Source organism: Hydractinia symbiolongicarpus, chromosome 3 (assembly GCF_029227915.1).
Source record: "Hydractinia symbiolongicarpus strain clone_291-10 chromosome 3, HSymV2.1, whole genome shotgun sequence".
Classification (NCBI taxonomy): Eukaryota; Metazoa; Cnidaria; class Hydrozoa; order Anthoathecata; family Hydractiniidae; genus Hydractinia; species Hydractinia symbiolongicarpus.
Genome location: NC_079877.1, coordinates 28381467 through 28405430, shown reverse-complemented (window position 1 = coordinate 28405430; position 23964 = coordinate 28381467). Strand labels below are relative to the sequence as shown.

The 23964-nt window shown below is 32.6% G+C and overlaps 2 protein-coding genes across 2 annotated transcripts; one reads left to right on the top strand and one right to left on the bottom strand.

Annotated features, from left to right (window-relative positions):
- Positions 1 to 8: 8 nt before the first annotated feature.
- Positions 9 to 2070, top strand: LOC130636654 (uncharacterized). Its single transcript, XM_057446447.1, has one exon. The coding sequence runs from the start codon at positions 17 to 19 to the stop codon at positions 1712 to 1714; it is 1698 nt and encodes a 565-aa protein (XP_057302430.1). The 5' UTR covers positions 9 to 16; the 3' UTR covers positions 1715 to 2070.
- Positions 2071 to 2195: 125 nt separating this feature from the next.
- LOC130636653 (UDP-glucose:glycoprotein glucosyltransferase 1-like) lies at positions 2196 to 23218 on the bottom strand. Its single transcript, XM_057446446.1, has 47 exons — positions 23077 to 23218; positions 22787 to 22869; positions 22240 to 22358; positions 21610 to 21722; positions 21209 to 21383; positions 20912 to 21090; positions 20571 to 20671; positions 20215 to 20314; positions 19875 to 19935; positions 16900 to 16988; positions 16580 to 16643; positions 16322 to 16408; positions 15911 to 15970; positions 15254 to 15313; positions 15081 to 15166; positions 14520 to 14655; positions 14295 to 14417; positions 13908 to 13991; positions 13748 to 13822; positions 13270 to 13396; positions 12927 to 13013; positions 12766 to 12845; positions 12288 to 12503; positions 11918 to 12064; positions 11314 to 11415; positions 10960 to 11006; positions 10616 to 10711; positions 10144 to 10217; positions 10029 to 10057; positions 9568 to 9647; positions 9161 to 9350; positions 9028 to 9079; positions 8435 to 8541; positions 7893 to 7978; positions 7394 to 7478; positions 6976 to 7073; positions 6784 to 6876; positions 6421 to 6505; positions 5269 to 5378; positions 4963 to 5035; positions 4517 to 4620; positions 4384 to 4440; positions 4059 to 4131; positions 3462 to 3503; positions 3216 to 3332; positions 2933 to 3068; positions 2196 to 2458 (listed from the first exon to the last, which is right to left on the bottom strand). The coding sequence occupies exons 1-47, from the start codon at positions 23199 to 23201 to the stop codon at positions 2433 to 2435; spliced, it is 4539 nt and encodes a 1512-aa protein (XP_057302429.1). The 5' UTR covers positions 23202 to 23218; the 3' UTR covers positions 2196 to 2432.
- Between the last annotated feature and the right edge of the window lie 746 nt (positions 23219 to 23964).

Here is a 23964-nt window from a genome sequence, read left to right as displayed (position 1 = left end):
ACAAATTGGGAAAATTATGAACGCTACTTCGCTATACGCACAATTGTCGCAAAAAGTTTTATTCATAACTGACAAGACCGAGGAAGGAATCCTTAAGGAATTCATGAGAAGTGATAAGGGATTTTTTAAACTGAGATCATTATTACTTTGCAGATCATGTCGACAACTATGCGTAGACCCACTTAGCTCAGAATTTTGTCAGCATTTATTGTGTCAACAGTGCTTTCAAGAAGATCAAACATGTGGCTATGGATGTAAATGGTGTAAAAGTAAAGAAAATTTGATGGCAGATACTAGCAGCAAAATATTAGTCGGTTTGTATAAAAACTTATGCGCCATATTGCATGATTTTGTTACCGGATCGATCGAAAGAACCGGTACAACTCGGGAAAAAGAAAAATTGCTTCGCTTTTTAGATGAAGGCTGCACGATTCCAGATATTGTGATTGAGAAAAAGCCAGTTATAGAACAGTCTATAAAAACAAGAAAAGTTTCAAAGCTTAAAAGCGAGACTACGAGCGAACATGAAAAAATAGTTGATAAAACTTGTTCCTGTTGTTGTACTTGTAAAAATAAAACGAATATTGGTTCTAATAAGGATATTAGTAACGACCCTATTAAAATTACAGCAGCCCAAAGTTCTGGAATTAGTCTTGACGAAGAGACTTCTAAAAAGAGCCCAGAAACTTCTTTAGATAATGTCAGTTCAACAGTTCCTGATGCTATACCGGTTGAAAATTCTGTGACATCGGCGACTAAGCAAAACCAAAACAAATATGGCGACCAAAAAGATGGCGGAAAATCTTCGTCAAAAATTCAAAAGACGCATTTAAATGTCAGTGACACTCAGTCTGCTGAAACAAAAGACGAACATTTTTTAAATTCCAACGAGCCTGTTGATACTACAAAAATTACTCCTAGCAAATTTTATAAGACACTATCTTCAATCTCATTAAAAGAAAGAAAAAACCGAAATATTTTTGAAAAGTTTGGCTTAGCACTTTCTCCTCCAGAAAGCGTCGAAGATACAATAAATGTCTATTCTGTTAAACAGAAGAAAAAGAAGCACTTTAAAGGCGCTGTATACAAGGAACAGAAAAAGAAAACAAAAAGGGAACCTAAAATTCAGCCACTAAAGCTAAAAGTGAAAAAAATTGGCAGCAGCAGTGGCAGTTACAAAGTGCATTACAATGTCTCCAATGCAGAACAATATAACGATCCCAATGGCGACCAAAATACAGAGGGTGTCATGGAAAACAATGACAATGTCTTGTTAAATAATAATACGCCAAACGAGTATGATAAAACTGCTAGTATTTTAAAGGATTTTGACCCACCCCAACCACGCAAGGTAAAGCGAAAAGCAACATTTATTAGTAATTATGCCATTTTCTCTGATGACAGTGACTTTGAAATCGATTACTCCACGAAAAAAAAATCTAGAAAGACTTCAATTTCAATGAAAGATAAGGACATATGTGGTTGTGGTGCAGGGAGTAAGGTAAAATATTTTACAGATATATGCAAACGATCACGTTGCCCATGTTTTGCTCAAGGCAGACCATGTGTTAATTGCAAGTGTCGGTTTTGTTCAAATCCTTTTTTGTTGGATGACGAAGTGGAGGAAAGCTACAGCGACAGTGACAGTTCTAACGATCAACCACTTAGTCATTTAAAGAAGGATGAATTAGAACTTGTTGATGTCGAAGCATAGTCAATTTTTACCCTATTTTTCTCTTTAAAATGAAAACGTTTATTTAGTAATAGGAACTTTTAAATTTCATTAGAATTGGCAGATAGTGGAGGTATTTCACTAAATGCAATCCGATTGAGATCAGCAGATGCTAGAAATTTGAAGCGTTAAAAGGTTGGCAAACATATATTTTGTTTACTTGACGATTTCTAACAATTTAGTCTCGTTTTTGTATAGAAGAATCTTTTAATATATGACAAATGTTATGTTGTCTAGTATGTATGTTTTTATCAACAGAACACACTTTGTAATTTTCTATAAATTTTTGTAAATAAATGTGAAACATGAGAATCCAGACTTTGAGCGTTTCAGGGTAAGATTTTTAGTACTTTCTCCCGTTAAAAATTTTAAATACAATGCAACAAAGAAATGTTTAACAACAAAAAACAACAAGATATTTCACATTAAAAAATATGTATTGTATAGTAAACACCTTGTTATATAGACCTGTCTCCTAAAAAATGTAAAGGAAAATAAATAAAAGGTATAAATTCGAAACGTTTTCACAAAATGACTATAATATCTGACTAAAGTATTTGAAATGCAAGTGCAAAGGTTTTATTTTGAAAAAACTAATTTAATCCAAAGACAGACTTATTTGCATACCTCAAACAAAATATATTTACTAAATCCTAGAAAAGTGACAATTTTTTTAAAACTTCTAGTTATATCAGCACTATTACAGCTCAACTTTGATCGGTAATGCTAAAAAGATAAAATATATAATTAATAGTAAAGCTTGCAATACAAAGGATGATACACAGGAAAACATAAACATCCGTTTTTCGGATTTTGGAACACATATGTATGCAGAAATATTTTGCTAGAATAAAAAAATTGCTTAAACAAAATAATTTGCCATTCCCTATAAAATTGAACAATATTAGCGGGAAAAAGTTCCGCGATATCTAAAGTTCTCGCAAGATAAATTTTCATAATATATTTGACGACTCGAAGATGAAAAGGTAAAACGAAAATTCTTTTTTAAACCTTTAGCGGATTAACTTCCGCGAATCGATGATTTCTAAGGTTTCGTAAGATAAAAATTTGCGAAAATTATTGGAGCGGTTTCGGACGAAGTATAAAAAATCAAGAAGAGTGCAGAAGCGCAGCTGATGTCGAAGCTCTGCATAGGATTGCTACAATAGAAAAAACATGCAACACAAAAACGATCCTTACTTTTTTCTATTTTCTTTTTGTTGCCACTAGATATGTCTTCTTGCAGTTTTCTAATTATATCATCGTATACGGTCCACTCTGGAGCAATTCTGATTGCTCGTTCTAATTTCGGTTCTTTTGTTTGTGGATTATTACACTATGAGAAATGAATGAATATTTTAAACCATATTATATGCGTCTGCACAAAGAGGAAAAAAATAGAAGGTGATCTCGCGACCAAATTTAATTCTTAATTTTTTGCAGAACTATTCAATGATACCAAAATAACCTAAAAAAATAGTACCATGTCAATTGTTTTGGCATGTTTTTTGCTCTCGTCGCTACACCATGTCTCACACCACAACCATTCTTGCGGTAAAGATTTAATTTGTACTTGGTGAATCATGTTATTTGGTAAATCCTGGAAACGAAAGAAATATCAAAAACAGCCTTAACAAATACGGTGCGTGTCACTTCAAAGCTCAGATTACACATAGAAAAAATATTAGATAAAAACTCAGTCAGCTAGGGACAACTACATATTTCATACCTGATCTAAATTTGACAAACTGTTTGGATCTTGAGAAAGGCCCTTAAAAACAAAACAAAGACATTGAAGAATATGTAACATTTAAAAAGTGTTTTAGTCTCAAATAATGTCACTAGAGTTGTAACTATTCATTTTAGTTTCATTTTTTAATTTTATTTCTAGATAAATGAAAATTAAGCACGTAACCTCATACTTTTGTTTTGATCAGTCTTTCAAATTCTTTACAATAAAAGCAATGGGTTAACAAATATCTAACAACAATCCTTTGTATATGCACTGCTGACGTCAATAAAATTCTTAAAACCTATTTTTTCCATTGCTCCTCTGCCTGAGTGGATATTTTCACGGGATAAGTAATTGAGCTTGGTCTTAAAGTTACAAGCGCGCTGCAAGGGCTTCACTGATTTAAATCGACACAATGAAGTCAATCTAGAAGTCGTAATACAACGTCAAAGTAACTAATTTGTCGCTAACAAACACGTCGAAATAAAAATCCTCGCTTGCATTGGCCCCCTTTTTGGCCAAAAGTTTTTTATGCAACAAAAAGAAATAAAAGACCACAAACGTAAAAGACAAAATTATATTTTATATTTTTACCTGGTATTGTCCGCGTAACCTATCACCTGCAGCAACACGTCTAAATCGCTTTAAGTCCACAACATACAGAGCACTACAACAGTAAAAACACACTTAATTACTTTTCTTGTTAAGTATGTTCTTTTTACTTCGTACTGCTCTCTGAAAACTAATTAAACATTTAAATAAATTTTCGTTCAAAAAAAATTTGGATCCTCTCTTTTTTCACATTTCTTAAAAATAACTAGAACACCTATTTAAGGATTGTAAGATGAAAACACAATCTTTGGTGATGTTCTAGTGCGAATTACATTTGGTCTGATCTCAAAATGATAAAAAGTAGCACCTGATGTGATAAGGCCGGCCAGCTAAATGATTTCTCCAATATCCCTGATTCCAAAACCTAAATCAAACAAAATGTATGTTAAAACATCTGTTTGCTTTTTTTTTGGATTAAAGTGATAATGTCACACTTTTACCTGAAACCTTCCACTTCTGTACGATCGTTACAAAATGGCGTATACGCATATGGTGCACCTTCTAAATCCATCTCCATAAGTTCTTTAAGATCTGCACGGACTATCTAAACATTGTAACAGTGCAGAAGTTAAGAAATTGAAAAAAATATTAGTTTTCACAGTATCCTTAAGTAACTAGCTGTTTGTTCTAATTTTTGCTTGTGTTAATCTTTCCGAAACAGAAGCAAATTTTGCGCATATTAATTTAATTACAACTAAATATAACTTCATGTATTCATTTTCTATATTTTATTCAAAACTAAGAAGGGAAGGAAATATGAACTTGTTTTTTCGTGCATAACTTTTACGAGTGCTAACAGCATACCATTTTTTTATGTTTAAGATGAGTGTTACCTGTCAAAATTACCACGATTAAATGTGTGAAGAAATATAAAATGCAAACTAACCTGGTCAGCGTCTACAAAAATTATTCTCTCCAAATTAAGTGGAAACAATACATCCAAAAACAGGATCTTGTAGCTAAGAGAAACAAAAAATCAAAAAATTTAATGGCCATATCGAGGGCTTTTTAAAAATACCTGTTACCAATGTTAGTTAAGGGCGAGTTATTTGTCTTACACACAAAGTCATTCTAAACAACAACAACAATAACAACAACAACAACGTCATCAAAAAGTTCCTTCTTTGAAAAACATTAAAATGACGTGTTTCATCCTCTCATTTCGGTGCAAAAAAGGTTGTTTTTTTCTCACCCCCAAATTATCCTTTGTTTTTCTGTCTGTCCATTCAACCATCTAGGCCATTGATATTGTACCAATTCGTATTCAAAACCGTATACTTCGGCGTAGTGAGGAAGAAATTTCTAATATAAAGAATATACATCTATTTTAAGTAGCATCTACGTGGAAGAGACAAATACTAGTATCTGAGTGGCTGTGTTATATTTCACAAAAACACTGAATTTACAGTCAATCACTTTGCTAGGACAATGACAATTTTTTTAAATTTATTATTTTTCGATACCAGAAATGACTTTGTTTTTTTAGAAAAATTGTATAAAGTCCAGAAGGATGTTAAAGGAACTGGTCATTGTTCTGCCTGTATTTTGGCTTAAACAGGCCTTTTTCGAAATTCTAGCTTTTTCAGTTAACAACAGTGTTTTACGGGGAGGAAGTTTCGCGGGGAGAAAGTTTCGCGAGGAAAAAAAAACGCGAAATTTTAGGGATTTACTTTGCGAATGAGTGATAAAATCTACTTTGCAATAAATAAACTTTCGCGTTTAACTGGAAAAGTGGATTTCACGATTTTTGGTTTTTTATGCAGTTTTTTCTCTAAATATTGGGATTGTTTACATCATACAGAAAATAATTTAATCAGAAAATACATAACCCGCTGATGTTATTGATTTATTAGACCGATCTTGTCGAAATAAAACGCCTGAAAAAACATGAAATTTGAGGTTTTTTTCTTCAGTTTAACTTTTGCGAATCGGTTTCCTAGTCCTTTTCGCGTGGGATAAACTTTCGCAAATCCGGATGTTAGTTTTTTTCGCAGACTTACTTTGGCGAAAATAACCAAAAAACGCGAAAACGCAAAACTTTTCCCCCGCAAAACTTTCTACCCGTAAAGTAACGCTCTTTGGAATATAACTAACTTATATGGCTTGTCAACAGTAAAAAATAAAATAAAACGAGTATAAACGAGTTACAGTAACATTTTAATAATATCCCATTAAACAATTTTACAGAATCCTGACGCCATGTTTTCCTCGTGTTATTGCGGACAGTGTACACTAAAATCTTACTTTTTATGAAGCTTTATGTAGAGTGAAAAACAACAAACTTGGGTTAGTATGTGAGTTGTGATTTTGTGGAAAACGGAAAACATTTTCTCGTATAACATACCGTGAAATCTGATGAAAGATAGTTCTTTAAAAACCAAAACTTTACTGGAGTCTTGGTGTGATTTAACACTGAAAGCATCATGATTCTAGAAAAGAGAGCACGCAAAATGGCGCAGTTATAGTACTGCACAACTGTCAAAAGAAATCGCTTTTTTTCAGATGTCGCCTTTTGGATTGCGTTAAGGACGGAAAGTTTCAGCGAGAAACTTTACTTAAGAAAATTTAAGACACAATCGGCAGCCGGTAACTTGAATGCGGTAATTTATGCTGCATCATTTAGTCAACGACAAGTTTAATTTGTGACCTCCAGAGAGCCTAAAATTTCATAACTTGGGAATAACACGCTATATAATAAATAATCTACCTCAGGAATCTTTCATACAACAAACCAGTAGCCACCGAGAAAATGTGTATCTTTCCATCTGTATTTTTTGTTGACTTCTCTTTCTTTACGTAGCTAAATAATATGTAAATATAATATAAAACACTTATCAAAATGCAGTTTAAAAAGATATAAGAAAAGGATAAGAATCAAGTCACGTAGCAAAAATACTACCTAGCAATAGAATCCCATATACCACCAAACTCACTTTCTTCACTTCCACCATCACCTCCCAACAAATCAGCATTCTCCTGACCGGCGCGGCGTTTTACCTAATTAAAACGATTAAGTAATCTATTTTATAATACCCGTATACGTCTGTCTGTCTGTCACGGAGAGCGATACCGGAAATAGCGAGAGGCACACAATGCGGTATTACGGTATAAAAAAAAACGGGCGATCTCGGTAATTTTTTAACGGGCCACCGACTGGTATTTTGAAAAATCTGAACACTTGAATTTGTTTCTACTGTTTTAATTAAAAATCGCTTGTTTATTTATTTATTTAACTCAAACATAGCACTGTTTTTGTAATCCTAATTAACCTAGTATTTCTTTTAACTTTGTTACCACTCTCAATATAAGTTGTTTACCTTCACTTTTAAAAAACGTCCACTGAAGTCATCAATAACAACGGTATAATTCTGCCCAGCATTCAATTCTCTGCCACCCTCCAAACTGAAAGAAAAGAAGAAGCAACATTATTTACATGGCATCTGCAAGACACAAAATTCCATTAGCAGGTAGAATGTAACAACGATTTTTTAATTGTAACGTAAAGACAGCTGTTAAGTTTTCTTTTTCCCTCTTAAACAATAGCCATCGTCTGACTGTTTCTGCGTAAAATGGTACCGCAAGTAGCGAGACACACTAAATGCGTTAAATAAAGGACATGCGAAGCCGTGTATTTATCCCCGGGGCATCGACTAGTTCACAACATTAGATAACACTAATTTTAGAGTCGGTAGGAGCTTGGTTCAGATGTTCACGGACCGTGGTGTAGGCATTCTGACGGCACAAAGATCCGAAGACTATGTTCGATGTAGATATATTTACAAAAACAATTTGGCCAACCTAACTTTGTAACATTACCTGTCTATTTCATAGATGTCTGACGAACGACCATCACGTAACTGCAACACAAATGATCCAGGGAAAGCTTTTAATTGAAAATAACCCTAAACATGAATTGTTGTAATAACATATTGTTACGCAGAGAATCTTGTTGATTTTTTACTGTGTTCACTCTAAAATCACAGAACCTTGTCTGACATAAAGTTCTAAAAATTACAGGGCACATTTTTGACGGACAAAAATTACAGGGCACATATTCAACGGACAAAAATTACAGGGCACATTTTCAACGGACAAAAATTGCAGGGCATATTTTCGACGGACTAAAATACTGGGCTAGTTATATTTTCAGTAGCTTTGTACGGTGGTTTTTGTGAAATTCAGTTTTTTTGTCTAACCAGCGTACATCGTATGCTGAAATTCTTTATGAAAGGTAGATTATGTACAAACAATCGAATTTCAACTATTGGGAGCCCATTGTATCTATTAACTGAAATCGGTTGAAACTATCTTTCTGACATTAGCAGAAACGCAAAGTTGCATGTTAGTTAAGTGCATACCAAGTTAGCCATCACAATGGTGTCAAACATTTCAGCATCAGCTTCAGTACCAAGTATAAACTGCAACCCACGCGGTGGTTGGTGCGTATCGACTTCCGAACAGTGTCCTAAGATGACAGAAACACGATTGCACACTACTTAAGATCACAAAGCAAGCATTGAACATTAGTATTTAGAATACACATTGGTCTTGCTATGATTCGCATATAAAGGTGGTTTATGGAACATGTTTATCACGAGCTTGGATTTCATCTCTTTAAATTGTTAAAAAATGCTACTGTACTATGTGTATTAATTAAAGAACATCTTTCTATCGACAAAATAAAATCTGTCGTACAGGTTGCAATGAGTTATGCTCCGAAGATGGTAGACAAGTTAAACAAAATTTATACTGATAAAAAGATTGTGTTCTCGCTTTATTTCTAGGTTTACTTAAAAAGAATTAAAAATAACTCTAGACTCGTTTGCGGTTAAAGCAAGGTAGTGTGAGTATAACAATACTAAATTAATTTTCGACATCCTAAACATTTTCCACACAACCAAGCGTATCATTTCAAAAAATTTTTTTCAAACCATAACGGAGTCACACTCACCTTCGATTATGATATGCTCCAATTCAAAATCACCATACACTTCGCCTGTAGCCTGGAAAAGATAAAAAGGTAATGCTCAGTCTACTTTAACACAGAGCTCTCTGTTAATTGAAGAAAAAAAACATCAACGCACTTGTCCAAGATTGATATTGTCTAAATCTTGATTTGACCCGACTGCCTCGATCATCCAACTTTGCGGAGTGTCCATAATTAAAGTAAGCAAGGCCGAGTGCGGTAGATTTTTAAAAATGGCTGACTGATCATCAACGAGCGAACCTTGTGCATCAAATGTTAGTTTAGATTGGATAACAAACTGATAAAATCTAGAGCAAAAAAAATTATCAGTGTTTCTTCGTTTCTGGTTTTAACGTGCATTTCTCTACCTGACGATTACGATAGTAATCGTCAGGTAGAGAAAATAGTAAGAAAATAGTAAAAATAGTAAAAAGAAAATAGTAATAATTACGATAGGCGCATTTCAACAAGTTGTGGCTGTGTAGTAAGAATGAAATAGTAGTTGACAATATCAAAACACAATACCTGTTGACGGGAAGTTCCGAATGCTTTGCTTTACAGTTCAAGAATATCTTTAGGTTAACATTGAACGCCTCGTGTAGTGCCTGCGAATAAACATCAAGTTTTTTTAAACTTAAATTCTTTTAAATTTTATCCATTTTCCTATTCGCTTTTTTTTAATTCAATTACAAAAAAGGGGAAGAAATGGTTCCTAGGTCTAAAATTCAAATGTCTTACAGTGTTTTGAAGGGCTAGAAGTTCTGCTTTCCAATTTTACTAGAAGAAAGACTTGAGGTGTTCTTCCATTTTTTTAAAGAAGAAAAATCCTCCATCAGCTTTAATTAGAGAACAAAAAATACTTAGCAAGTGCGAAAGTCAAAACATAACTTGGCAAGTCTGCTAAAACACACAGATTACAACTTTTGCTTGTCACAAACAAATAGGTTGGTCCCAAAACTAACATATAAGTGACATAAAGATCTTACCATCAATATAGGAACAACTTTTTGCGCTCCTGAAAATATAAGTAAAAACATTCTGAAAAATATACACAGCGCATAAACCAGCACTAACAGTAGTGGATGTTGCGATTGTGCATACCTGTACTGAGTGGATCCAACACAGCCTCGATATCAAAACTGACAGATGTTGATCGTGGTGGTATGTGAATAACACTGAATGAACGAACGAATATTAGTTGTATACATACACGTGATATAGCGATAAGAGATTACTTCAGGTTCACTTGACCTAATAAAAGATACCACTGTTTTCTGGGTGTAAATCATGGATTTTCACGGCACAATTTAGTAGAGTTTTACTGTAATAAAGTTCTATAAGATTTTTTAAAAAATTTAGGAGAAAATGACCAAATACTAACAATGAAGCATTTCTTTTTTGAATGTCAGAGAGGGTGTTCATATGTAAATATAATTTATCGTTCCTGTTGCAAGATAAACATATACATAAAACGTCAAAACAAAATTTACATACCACCATAAACAATTTTAAATTATTAAGGAGATTTTAGGTGTGGTCACCCTGTTCTCTTGTTAAATACAACACAGTTTACCTGTGTTTGTCGTCTTTGTAGGAAAGCACTGTGCGTGAACGATCTTCTCTTTGACTTAAGATTGCAGCAATTTTCATCACCAGGTCAGATTTGTACCTAAAAATTTCAACCACGGTTACTTGAAAATCATTTAACAAGTTTTTAAGGCATGGTATTTGAGTTCAAGATTGAGCACCTAACAGAATGTTTGCCAGCTATATTGTTAAATTATACACAATCTCCTAATAACCTGCGTTACAACATACTCCAGGATTATGGAAACATTGAAGTGACGAATTATTTGTCATAACCAGGAATAAATTATTCTTTATTTTTACTAAATAGTTTCCAAGCATTCTATATACCTGTCATGACCCTCCGACGGAAGTTTAGGCAAAGTCATCCCTTCAACCTAAAAAAAAATCGAAAGATAAGGTACAAATATGTTCGCCTGTTTACATAGAGAAATGAAATTTAATTGGACGGGGGTTATTACTATGATTATATGTGCAATTTTAATGGCGTTTTTAATAACAAACCTCCGGTTGTATTGGCTCACAGACAGACAGTGAGTATTACAATATAGATATTACTTCTAGACTAATGGCATTTTTTGATTGTATTGTGTTTTGAAAAGAAAGAATTAAGTTTTCAGATAATTTATTTGGGAAGGCAAATGGTCAATGGGAAAAAATCTAAAAAGATAGAAAAAAGCATACCAATTCAGACAGTTTATATCCACATCGATTGTTCTCGAACGTCTGCAACAACTCGAAATCATCTGACACAAAGATATCGTCTCCTTTGAGTGGACCAATCACCTACAAACAACAACAGAATAAAGAAAACACATGTTCTTATGCGAATGTGCACGCAGTACAGTAAATCCAATGCTCCATATCTAAAACTTATTTTTCAGTCTTTTCAGAGCTTGAGCTTTGTAGTGTACTATAAAATTATTAACTAACTTTTACGTAGGGAAAAATGTTTTTCGGTCATTCAAATACATATTATGAGATGCCAAGTTTTTTAACGGAGCCAAAAATTTACTTTTAGCGACGGGAAGAAGAAAAATATTTAAAAAGTTTTCAGAAAAACAAAAACTTTACACGATTTTTTAAAAGCAAGCGAATTTGAGCAACTGCTGAGCAACTAACCAGCCTCTAAATTTGGAAAGTTAGAAAACTAAGACTTATACCAGCCTAACGTAATAAGCAATTTTCAAGGTAGTTTTTAAAAACATTAGGAAACTTTGAAGTTAAAAACAAAATTTCGCACGCTGATGAAAAATGTGCTTATAACACATTTAAAAGATACACATACCCGCCCATTGGCAAAAACTACGTTCTCCTTCTGTGTAATGCTGAAAGCTTTCTGCACCAATTCAGTGTTTCGCTTCACTACTGCTTTAGACTCTTTTAACGCATCTGCTGAGGAGAGTAATTCCGCCAACTTTTTCTTGTTTATACCCTGTAAAAAAATAAGTAAGAACACAGTGGTGACGAGAGCATTTGTCAAGTATGCCACCAAGAAAATTCAAATATTCTAAAAATATATAGAATTCTATACTAAGAGAAAAGGACTGTGTTTAAAACTGACACATACATATATTCCAAAATGAAGACACTAAAAGAGAGTAAAATAAGTGCGTTTAACTTTTAATTTACAAAACGAAAAAATTACGTGAACGCACTGTTATTCCATTTGCAAGCTTTGTCACGTCATCCTCATTCTTCACCAGTGACAATATGTCTTTACCGCTTTCCAGCAGTTTAATAACGAACTTGGCTACTCCAGATATCAGCTTTTCCCGCAAACCAAACACAGTTTGAAGAATATCATTGACATTTTGTTCTGATGTTTCAACTCCATGAAGAACTACGGCTAGTCGAGCATTCTTTTGTTTAAGCTAAACACAATTTTTTTTTTTTGGAAAGACATTAGACATTACCTTTCACTAAGAGGCAATGAACGCTTAATTAAGAAATTTCTATCTGCAACATGACATAATTATATCAAAAGCACCAAGCTTATTCAAGAAACAGACCTACTTTCGATTGCGACACTTAAAAGCTTTACTTTCTATCAATTTGAGAGCGTCACTAAGCCAAGTTTTTTACACAACACGCATTTTGATAACACATAAAAACAAAGCTTAAGAAAACACTAACCACATAATGTAAAGCATTAGCAACAAGCTTTTTGCCATCTTTTGTCTGCGCATCAGCGACAACCCATACAGTCGTCCCACCTGCAAAGAAAAAAAAGCTTACCAATGCAGATTTTATTGAGAGAAAAAAAAGAAAGAAAAGCATACGTAGTGAAATATCACCTTTCTCATTCATGAAATATTTAACTCTTCCAGCAAGCACACTCGCAGCTTGCTCTTTTGATAGTGGTGCAACGTCGCCTGAAAATTCTAAACACGTTCAAAAAAACATTCTTTTAGAGAAGAGAGATAATAGCTTCCTCATTGACTTTTACAATTATTTGCTCTTATCTAGCTAAAATATTAATATTTTTTTTATTATTAAATTCTCTAGCTAATTACGCTTAAGTAGGCATAGCTAACTTCCACAATATCAGGAGCAGAATACAAACATTTTTTTATAAAATGGGAAAGAATCCTCTTTGTGTTTTCTCTTTGGTTATTGTTGGTTTATGCTCATTCATACCTCCATTAATACTAGCCATGTTCACATACACCCCTTTCACTGTCTGAATAAGATGGTTCAATCTAGTGACAACGTTGCTTTGTGACATAATGTAATCATAAATCGTAGGGTATGAGTAATGTGTTCCCTATAAGTGAATTGAAAAGAAAAGTGTCATTTGAGACTTACTGACAGCAGAAAAAAAAGTTTACATAACAACATTAAATTCATAATAGTCAATTTTTATTTAATCTTAGTTGGCATCATTTTAGCAGTTTGACATTATAGTACTGATATTGCCTACTGCATTTAATGGAACATAGACCTAAACTTCGCCTTGATTTATTAAAGAAATCAAATATAGTTTTTTCAATAAAGCAGACTAAAAGTAGCATAAATTTCTTTTTTAACTGTAAATCTTCTGCGTGACGAAGAATCATATTGGAATCAGTTAAGTGGACAGCAACCAGTTAAAAATAAATGTGTGGAATGATCATACCATGTACACTGCCTGTTGAATAGCTGGTGTTTGTGCTAGTATTTTCTCTGCTACAGAGCTTTCCATATTTTCCAGCTAAAAGGAATAATATAAAAATCTGTAACCTCGATGCAGTAGCATCAATTCTTAATAACATTTTACATTATTAAATTAAACATACATCATCTTTTGACAGCTGTTGACCATTAACCAACACTTGTGGTAGAGACTTCAAACCAATTCCATCAAAAACTAGCTTGGATACCTAAAAAATCAAGGTAAATCATGCCTCAGACTAAGAAGTTTCAACAATAAAACTCAAACAGTGCAATTCAACATTTATAATTTAATGAAAATTAATTTTTAATTTTAGTTCTGTTACCACCTAACAGAAGTTTAGTCCCGGGATCATAAAATCATACAATATCAAAAAAATTATATATGGTAATGCAACCTGCTTATAATATTATAATATGCTTCATAATATTAACATTTCTTACTCCTGGTTCGGTTTTTACCATCAAACATTGCACAAAAAAAAGGAAAAAAAGGTTTATAATTATTATACCCTTCTCAGGTCATCATATTCAGAATCTGCACCTAGGCTCTCTTCAGCTTCACTTTTGTCATACCAAGATGTAAACAAACCAATAATGTCCTCTGATGTTGGGATGCCATCTTTACGATATAACTACAATAACAAATCACACTCAACAAAAGCTAGTAATAAAAGTGTAGTGAAATTATGTTTAAGAGGTAAATATAACTGCAAATAAAAAATGTATATACATACAGCAGTCAAAAAGCGAAAAGCATCTTGCAGTCCTTTGTCAGATTTGATAAAACTGAATGCTCTTGTAATGGCTGCACCAGCGTTTGTCTTTGCCTCATCTTTTGGAGAACCATCTGCAACAAGCACAACACCAAATCTAAAAGCAAATATATATATTAATGACTGCTGGTAGAAAATAATTCATATACTCCAAAAGTAGTTGATGGGATAATAAATTGAACTGAGGCAGTATTTAAATCTTACGATGGTCAGATCTAAAATATTAAATGATAATTATTACAGGCTATTGACCAGTTTATTAATGTTTATATCAATTTTGAAGCACATGGCTTAAGAATTGTTACCTGTATTCTTTTTACTGGTTATAGTAGTCCTCGTTATATTATTAAAGTAAAATAGAATTGCCATGAGTATGTTTATTGACGAAAGAAAATTCAGCTTGATGACAATAGACTATTAAAGAATTTGACTGTCTGTAAGGGTAGTATAAGAAACTTTTTATATTGACTAGAAGATCACTAACTAGAACCGTTTTTGTTTTTTAGAAGCATATAATAGTACCTTGCAGGTATGGAATTACTGATCATCTCATTAAAACTTTTGTACATACTGATGCCTTCTTTTGAAAGCGGGTCTATGTATGCCACCTAAAAATCAAACTCATGTGTTAACAACACCGCACAAGAATACAATACATTGAGCATTTGGAAAAATAATTTCTACCTAAAACTTACCACGTGGAATATATTTTTAGCAATGTATCTTAACATGCCTGGAAAGGTTGGTCTTAGAATCTAAAACATAAAAAAGAGATTAACTCGTTTGTAAAGCTAAATCCAAAACTATGTTTCAGTTTTTTTAAATATGACGACATGGAAATGGATGTTTAAATTGTTGTCAAATTTAAAGAGATTACACAAAAAAGGGTTACTATTAACCATTACACAGAGACTATGTGGTTGTATAAACGCAATAAAGCTCCAAAATAATCAAATTTTTAACAATAACCCCATAACTTACACTACGCGTTGAACAGTATTAAATCTGAAATCATTGAATACCTGTTTTTCTAAATGCAACCCACTTACCAATAGTATGGGCTTTCAATTGGTCCAAAAACTAAGCAAATTGCCTAGAAACCTTCAGGTGTCAAATCCATCCGCTGAACGCTTTTGCTTGTTTAGCAACCTTACCAATTGCACTGTGGCAAGGTCTTATCAAAGCAACATCAAATTTTAAACAGAACTGTGTAAACTACTGACTAACACAACAAAAGGTCAAGGTGCTGATGCTGGTACTGTGTTGGCAAAAAACAGATACAGGTCAAATAACTAATAATATAACATGTTTCAGTAATAACTTTTAGAATACTATTTTTTCATCAACGTTACCTCCTGTAATTGTGACGGCCAGTAGTTATACTGCTGATCATTCTCCAAATCATTGATCCACTAAATATATAAAATTCTTATTAAACTCTTGTTGTCTTTATAATGTGTATGAATTACAACATTTGATTGTCCCCCCCCCCCCCAAAGAAAGTGTGTTGAAATAAAAAAACAATTGATTCTTTGCAAGAAACTTGTAGAATGAAGTAAATTTATACTTTGAAATGTACTTATCTTAACAAAAATAGACTTAAAAAGTTGAAATACAGTTTGTTTTTCACAAATAAAACTTCTAAATTCACTTTTATTAAATAAGAATAATTTGACTAATTTTCTTTTGACAGTAAAAGTTGTTGATGTAAAAATGTGATGTCTTTCTCAAGAGGCAACAAACAAACTTCTCAAGTGCTGTACCTGAATAGATTCAGATCGCGTGTCCACAATAAAAGAATCTTGATCAGGTTTTACATTGAGTGCCATTAGCTCTCCAGTTTTGCCCATCTGTAGACATAAAATAATAAAAAAATAATATTACGCACTACCAATTGAACATAACATACAAATACTAATCATAAAGATACATTGAGGAAAGGACATAGCACACAAATGGTTGACGATTTAATCATAAAAAGAGAAAATCCAGAAATATCACTAATCTGTTAGTTATATTACCTCTAGATCTAATTGACCCAGTTCTGACATTGTGTTTGTTTCATCTTTAATAGTATTTAATAATCTGTAAAAATAAAAAAAAGATTGAGCACAAAAATGACAGGTTGCCACCAAACCTTACACCCAGGCCTAACTAAGACAACAAAGTATAGCAACAATTGCATGTTGACAATTTGATGCTATTGATATGTGTCAAAATAGAGAAGAAAAAAAGGATCGTTTTTGTACTTTTAAAACTGTAATATAACAATGGAGATGCAAGTATTGTGAGGAATGAATTGTTGATAAATCATTTTCAAAAAAAAGATAAAATAACTCACTTAAAAACATCAAGATCGTCTGCATTGAACTCAATACCATTTAAATACAATGAGGTTTGACCAGGTGCAATACCATTCTTTTCAAATTCCTGCATAAAAAAGGGTGAAAAATGACACATTTTAAACTTGGCAATAACTCAAAAACATTACTCAGCATGGCTGAGAACAAGGCATAAAGATTGTAATTGAACATAACATTTAAAGAATGTAGCTGATTTAGTGATGTCCCTGAATTTATGTGTTAGAGAACGCAATTGTCTTCACAAGGTCACAAACTTACAGAAAGTAACAAATTTCTTTTCTTACAAACCTATGCAAAATACTCTTGCTATGGGTCATGTTAGTTGTTAAGTGTATGTTTTGTACTTAAGGAAGTTATTTAATTTATAAAAAATCTTTTTAAGGGATTTTTTAATTTCACAATTGCTTTAACAAGAAAATTGTTTAATGCTAATTACAAAAAGATATTTTTTGAAAAAAATAAATTTTTGCGAAGCAATTGAGCTTTGCGAGCGCAGCGAAATTGTGGAGCATGTTCACTACGCAAAGTATACCAGGAGAATTATTGAGATTCTCAAAATTTCGATAGAAAAAAAATTATATAAAATTTTATTATACTACTTTCAAATATTTCCTAAAACTCAAGTTGCTTCTATTTTTGTTGCATCGTGGAAATAAATTTAAGTCACCAATCCAAAACTAACTGGGGAAAATATAGCACTTCATTCTTTAAGGTATTTGCTCATTTGTGGTTAAAAAATTTTGTACTGTTGCTACTAGCGTCTTTTTACTGATATATGTTTAAAATCTGAAAACTATTTTATCAAACGGTGCCTTTACCTGGAAGTTCTACTTTGTTTACCTACTTTTGCATGTTAACTTCTTCAACAATCAAACCTCGCAATAAATTTTTCAAGAAGTGAGCTATGTACGACGTGTGAAGTCACGAATGACCAAGTGGACTTTTGTTCAATAATGGTGGCAACCGTTAATGTAATTATTGTTTTTTGGAGATAAAGTTTGGACATATATAAAAATATTTAAAAAAGATACAAAATATTTAGGGCTTCATCATTTTCTTTACAACCCTTTACAACACAATGCAAAAACACATGTTCTTGCATTGTTTTTCACAAGCTTACAATAATGTGGTATAGCTAAGTTATGATACGTAAAAACTACTCTTGAATGACCCTTTAAGTATGTGAAACCACATAATAGGCCTTATAAAATTTTGTGTTTTTCGTAACTTTTGTGTTCAGTATGGTACATTAGTAAGCGTGTCAACTGGCCAAAAAAGCCATTAGTATGAGGGCAAGCTTGGGCAAATTTTTAAATACAATTTGTACTTTCAAATGAGAAACAGTGCTGTCAATTCTGTTGTCTTAGCCACAAAAAGTAGTGATCTATATTTAATGGGGTTAGCCTCATTAATTCCAATAAATTTACCCTGTCCATTTTTTTCCAGGAGGGACAACATGGACGGTTCTACAGTGTTAAAAAGCTTCCATTTGGGCTACAGAAACCTTTTAAATTTCTGTTCAATAAGCAACAACTGTTATGTGGGATTGAACCCCTATGAATATGAAGTGAACGCTCTACCGACTGAACTACCAATCCCCAAAAGAAGACAACCCTCAAAGTAAATAGAGTTGCATGACTTTATTAATTATATCAAGCATATTGTATCTAGTAAACACTTTTTGAGCACTCTGTCCCAAAAAATGATATATATTTTTAGTTTAGAAATTTAGCTCTAAATATCGTCCCTCAAAGGCACTAGATTCTAATGTATTTAGAGACTTTGCTATGTATATAATATAATATAATATATAAAAATGTCTTCTGTTTCTTTTTAGATTGTGTGCAATTAGAGCAAGAGATGCTATCTTTCGATACCTGAGATAAAAAGAAGAAAGCGAAGCCTCACGCCACGTTGTTATTGTCTTTCTGTCAAAAACTTGAAGCTGTTTTATAAATCTTGATAATGTTAATAAATTGTTTTCGGTTCTGTAGATTGTTTGTTTTTGTTTATTGTTTCCCGTGAATTTTCGAAATTTATTGCAGCAGATTCCATGGCTTCAAGAAATCGGTTTTCATAACTGGCACAGTTATTTTTACGTGAAAAAAACCCACAAGCTGCTTCGGTCGCCTTCTTATCTCCGAAATCGTTAACGCGAAAGTCTCTATTATTATCTGCGTTCCAAGTATTATTTTCGGGTTGATAGAGTGTACCTTACAACGCGCATCCCCTTAATTCGTGACATTTTCGCACACTACAGAATGTACAACTTGATGTACTGCATTTCTTTCAGAATAAGGGTTTTAACTTTATAAAAGTATAACCTTGCATGGAATTTTGGCGCTAAGAGCTTCATCAATGTTGGATTTACGTCGGCCAACACTAACAATATTGTGATTATTATCAATATTTAATTTTATAATTCTGTGGAAAGAGGTTTTACGAAATTCCTTAGTAATTGTTTCTGTTTAGTCTCGCACGATCTAAATTTCTCATACTTTCTATAAAGAAATATTCCGCATATATATATATATTGTATTTTTGCCAAAATATCATTACTTTTGCGCAACGAGTTGTTGTTGTTTCACGTCTGTGATATTCAGTGTTGGTGCATTCCCAGATATCAGCTGCAGTAAGATGTTAGCACCTCGCCATATTATATCAAAGAGAAGCAAAAGCACTAGGGACAACTATTGGCTACTTTCAATTTTGCTTGCAATTTGCGTAATGCTTCGCAACCTTTTTTAATTTCTAGCAAAACAGTCTTTTGACACAGCTACAGTAAATTAAAATATGAAAGAAATAATTGCTAGGATGCTTGTGTATGAATGCCCTCAGACAATAGTATAGTTATTCAGGATTATTTTGAAAAATAGAGAAACACCTAAATTCCACAAACACACATGCATATAAAAGAACTGTTTAGTGAACCTTGAATTTACACCTAACAGACCTGCTGATTGTCAGTTATTTCCTGTCTCACATCACTATTCACTGTTGCTTTAGATAATGACCTAAAATGATACAATAAGGGATGCATCAGGGATGAAAGAGGTATATCTAGTTGTTAGCATGTGGAAAATTTTATGGGGGATCACCAGTCGTACATATTATCATTGCTATTTCATGCATCTTTGTCAACCTGTTAACACAAAGTAATGAAATTTACCTGGACAGAGGTTATTACTATGATCATAGGTTTTTTGATTATGAAACCATGGTTTTTAAATTGGCTCACAGACAGACAGTGAGTATTATAATATAGATTCGAAAAAGAAAAATTGAACAAATACCTTGCAACCATTGGCACATTCTGGCTTATGTCTTTCAGTACTTGTAAAACATCCTGTGATGATGAGCTAATAATTCTTTGAGCTGCTTGAAAACTGAGATCTAGGAAAACCAGAATATATTTTGTATTATAAATATCTTAATGACTTACGTATGTATACAAAAAAAGTGGCTATTAGTACACAATAACGTTTATTTTTACAGACACAAATTTCGTTGAAGTCTAGCAAATTCAAAATATAAAACAGAATTAAAACCAAAACAATCAGCATTGCATAATTATATTTCTGGAAAACATTGTGCAAAAAACACAGTGAAGTGCAAACAAAACAACTCGCCAAAATAAAAAAAGTTAAACCTTGCAGCTGCCACGCACGCAATGGTGCTAGTTCCTTATTACTCTCTTTCAAATGATGCTTAAAGTGATCCAAAGCATCCTTTAAAGTTGGATGAAGCTCTCTAAAAAATAGTATGGTTATGTTTAATGTGGTTTGTTTAACAACTCAATTACTGGAAGTTGGGTAACATAACTGTTTCATGATTTACTGACATTCTGTCAAACTAATCTTGCATTTTTAACCATCAGGATCAGACTAACAATCTAGCAAACAGAGCATAAATTTAGGACAGATTGATAAAAAATCTAAGACTGTATTGAGCCCCAAGGGGTTTGTATTTTAATTTCAAAGAAATACTTACCTCAATCTGTTAAAGAGGAAACCTTCAACTTCATCAACTTCACCACTACTATCCGATTGCCCTTCTTTATTCTTCAAATCTTTTACTTTCTGATCGTCAACATTTTTATATTCCGTACTTTTCACTGCTAACTCGACACCGTAACCAGATAAAGCAACTTTGGAATCATCCACGGTAGCCTAAATGGTCATACCAGGGAATAAATAACAGTAACATAAATGCCATAATAACTCAAATTCACATAAAGTCTTTAAAATAAACAACAACTTTCTTTACACAAATCACAGCAAGATCTACCTGATAGTAATGTCTAATGACATATTTGACATTGTTATCTTGCATGTGTGACAGCATTGTTTTGTGTACAGCAGCAAAATCTTTTGAAATAAAACTTGCATACACAATGACAAGGGGACTGTCATCTTTTGATGATGGGTGAACATGATCAAAAGAGTGAAGAAGTGATGAAGCTCTATAACCCAAAGGAAATTGTTTAGTTAAAGACAGTGGTAATTATATTTTAATCAAGGTTAGTCTTTGCAGATTGCTGACACAAACAACGAACAAAAATGATTAGGTAAAAGGTTAGATAGGAGTGGATAATTGTTTACAGCATTGTCCTAATATGTTTGCGAAAGAAAAATCTTATTAAAATGTGTACTTTGCTTTACAGTGGCAATATATCACAAGATACGAACCTGTTAATCTTACTTTTCTTGTTTTTTTCAAGAATCTCATCTAACCTACATGAAATACTTCTATCATTTCCTTGATAGAAGATATTGCATTTTGGCTGAAGGTTTGCAGCAATCTAATAAAACGAAAAGAATGTGCTTAGACTAGCATTTAAAGCGATATATGTATGTTGGAACATGTTTCTTCCTAGACACTAAAAACTATTAAATAATCCATTAAATGAAGTGTTTCGCGATTTGGGGTTCTCCTATTTTTCTTAAATATGCTTTAACCTTGTTTTATTACGCCTTAGATACGAAGCCAATGTAGATTTTTTTGTTACCACATGCTATGCTGCAGTATGTAATTGCTATGCTGTAGATTTTTTTATCACGAGTTTGAAAATATTTATCATGGTGAATGGTATGCTGTACTTCTTAGGTTAATTTTCTTTTTCCCCATAAAGGTTATTTATGATAGCTTTTTAAAGAAATATAGCAATGTTTTGTTTTTTAGTAAAATATATTAAATTTTTAAGATTTAAAAAAAAAAGCTTTTTAGAGGTTTTTTAATAAAGTTAAATGGGAGTAAATTTTCTAAGTAGTAAATTTTTCCTCTGTCCAAAACAAAAACCTTAATTTGTATGCATATACCTGTTCAAAGAGCTTCACCCTAGGGGAGTATACTCTCAGAGATAATGAAAACTTTAAAACATCCACTTCGGTCTCAGAAAGCAGCAAAGCCGCCTTAGCCAAAGCATAATCATAAATATCTAAAAGAAAAATTGCAAAAAGATACATTTATGCTGGTACCTGTATATGAGCATTATGCATTCAGCGAAGTGTTAACACAACTTTACATATACATACAGGAAGCGATCAAAACAATCTTTGTACTCCTTCCTTAATAATTCAGTAAGCACCCTCGCCTACCCCTTGTATAAGCTTCTAACTTGTAAGGCATAATAAAGAACCTTAGACACATGGTGATTCCTCAATGATATGGTATTACTTGTTAATCATAATATTTGATCTATTTTTGTCCTTATAATACCTTAATATATATATAATATCACTTTCATTAAAAAAGAACTACGTTGTTTTGCAGAATTTAACAAATACATCATAATAAAGGAATAAAAAATTAATTTACAGAATCGTAAAGAAAGAATCAAACTTGGTGCAAATAACCTTACACTACCTTTTTCAGATTTGCCTGGGTTTTCTAACATACTTTCAAGGAAATGCCAAAACTTTTCATTGCTTTTTGCAGCTATATATTCACTAGAAATGAAAGTGTATATAGAACATAATAATTTACCCATAAATCAATTGTTGGAAATATTTACAAAACCTTATTTTACCCAAAAGGGAAATACTGGAGTTTATCCTTTGCTGGTATCGACAAGGTACTATTGAAAGTTAGCAAAGGTAAGAAATAGGAAAAATTAAATTTATATATAAAAAAAAATTAAAACAAAATCACCTTACCTTGCTTCTAATGCCAGGGGAGTCTGTTTCCACTTTGTGCCTAGGCTAATTTTTACATACTTGTTTTCTCTTGCCGAAATTGTTCCAGAAAGTATAATAATTAAATAAAAAATTGTGTTAAACATCTAAAAAAACACACACTATTTTAAATATACAGATTTAAACAAGCAAAATGTATTTGCATTTACAAATACATATATAGGTTCACTTATTTTATTTTATATCACAAAATGAGGCATTTTCAAAACTACAATAACTATGTTGAAGATATTATTTTGGTTTGTCTGTTCAGTATTCATATTACTGTGGAATGTTTATCATTTCTTGAACATGATAGTTTAGTAGGCGACGTTTCGGGAGATCCTTCTCCCATCATCGGGCAAAGTAAAATAATGTTGAGCATGTATTTATATAATTGCAGAGGATCGAAATTCATAAAAATTAACCAATCAGAAACAAGCTGATAATTACAGTTAATTCGGTAATTAACATTTTCGGACCTAGATGTAAGTAACTACTTTTTCTGTAGGGCTGGTAACCAAATCTCAGGAAGTTGATACAAGATGCTGTTTATGTCTTTGTTACGTTCTACACTGTTTAAGCAAAAAGTACAAGAACATATGCGCGCAGTGAGAAACGGAGATGTGAAGAAAAACAAAATTGCGGACCACAGCTGGAGCAGAAGTCATCAGTTTAATTGGGATGAGAAGAAAATCATTGACAGAGAATCCAGAACAACGGCCAGGAAGATTAAAGAAACCATCAACACTTCATTTTGGAGATAGTGCAGAAATATTTTTAACAATTACCACTAAAACAAGCGCAACAAAAAATATTTGATTGATTGGTGTATAAAAATATTTGTGACTTTACTTAACCTTTTTTCCC

Bases quoted from the DNA above. Each gene is read 5' to 3' on its own strand.
- LOC130636653 (XM_057446446.1), bottom strand. From the start codon at position 23,201: ATGTTTAACACAATTTTTTATTTAATTATTATACTTTCTGGAACAATT. The intron at 11,416-11,917 runs GTATGTGTATCT...TGTTGTTTGTAG, and splicing joins TAGTTTTTGCCAATGGGCGG to GTGATTGGTCCACTCAAAGG. The intron at 8,542-9,027 runs GTGAGTGTGACT...CTGTCATCTTAG, and splicing joins GGAGCATATCATAATCGAAG to GACACTGTTCGGAAGTCGAT.
- LOC130636654 (XM_057446447.1), top strand. From the start codon at position 17: ATGAACGCTACTTCGCTATACGCACAATTGTCGCAAAAAGTTTTATTC.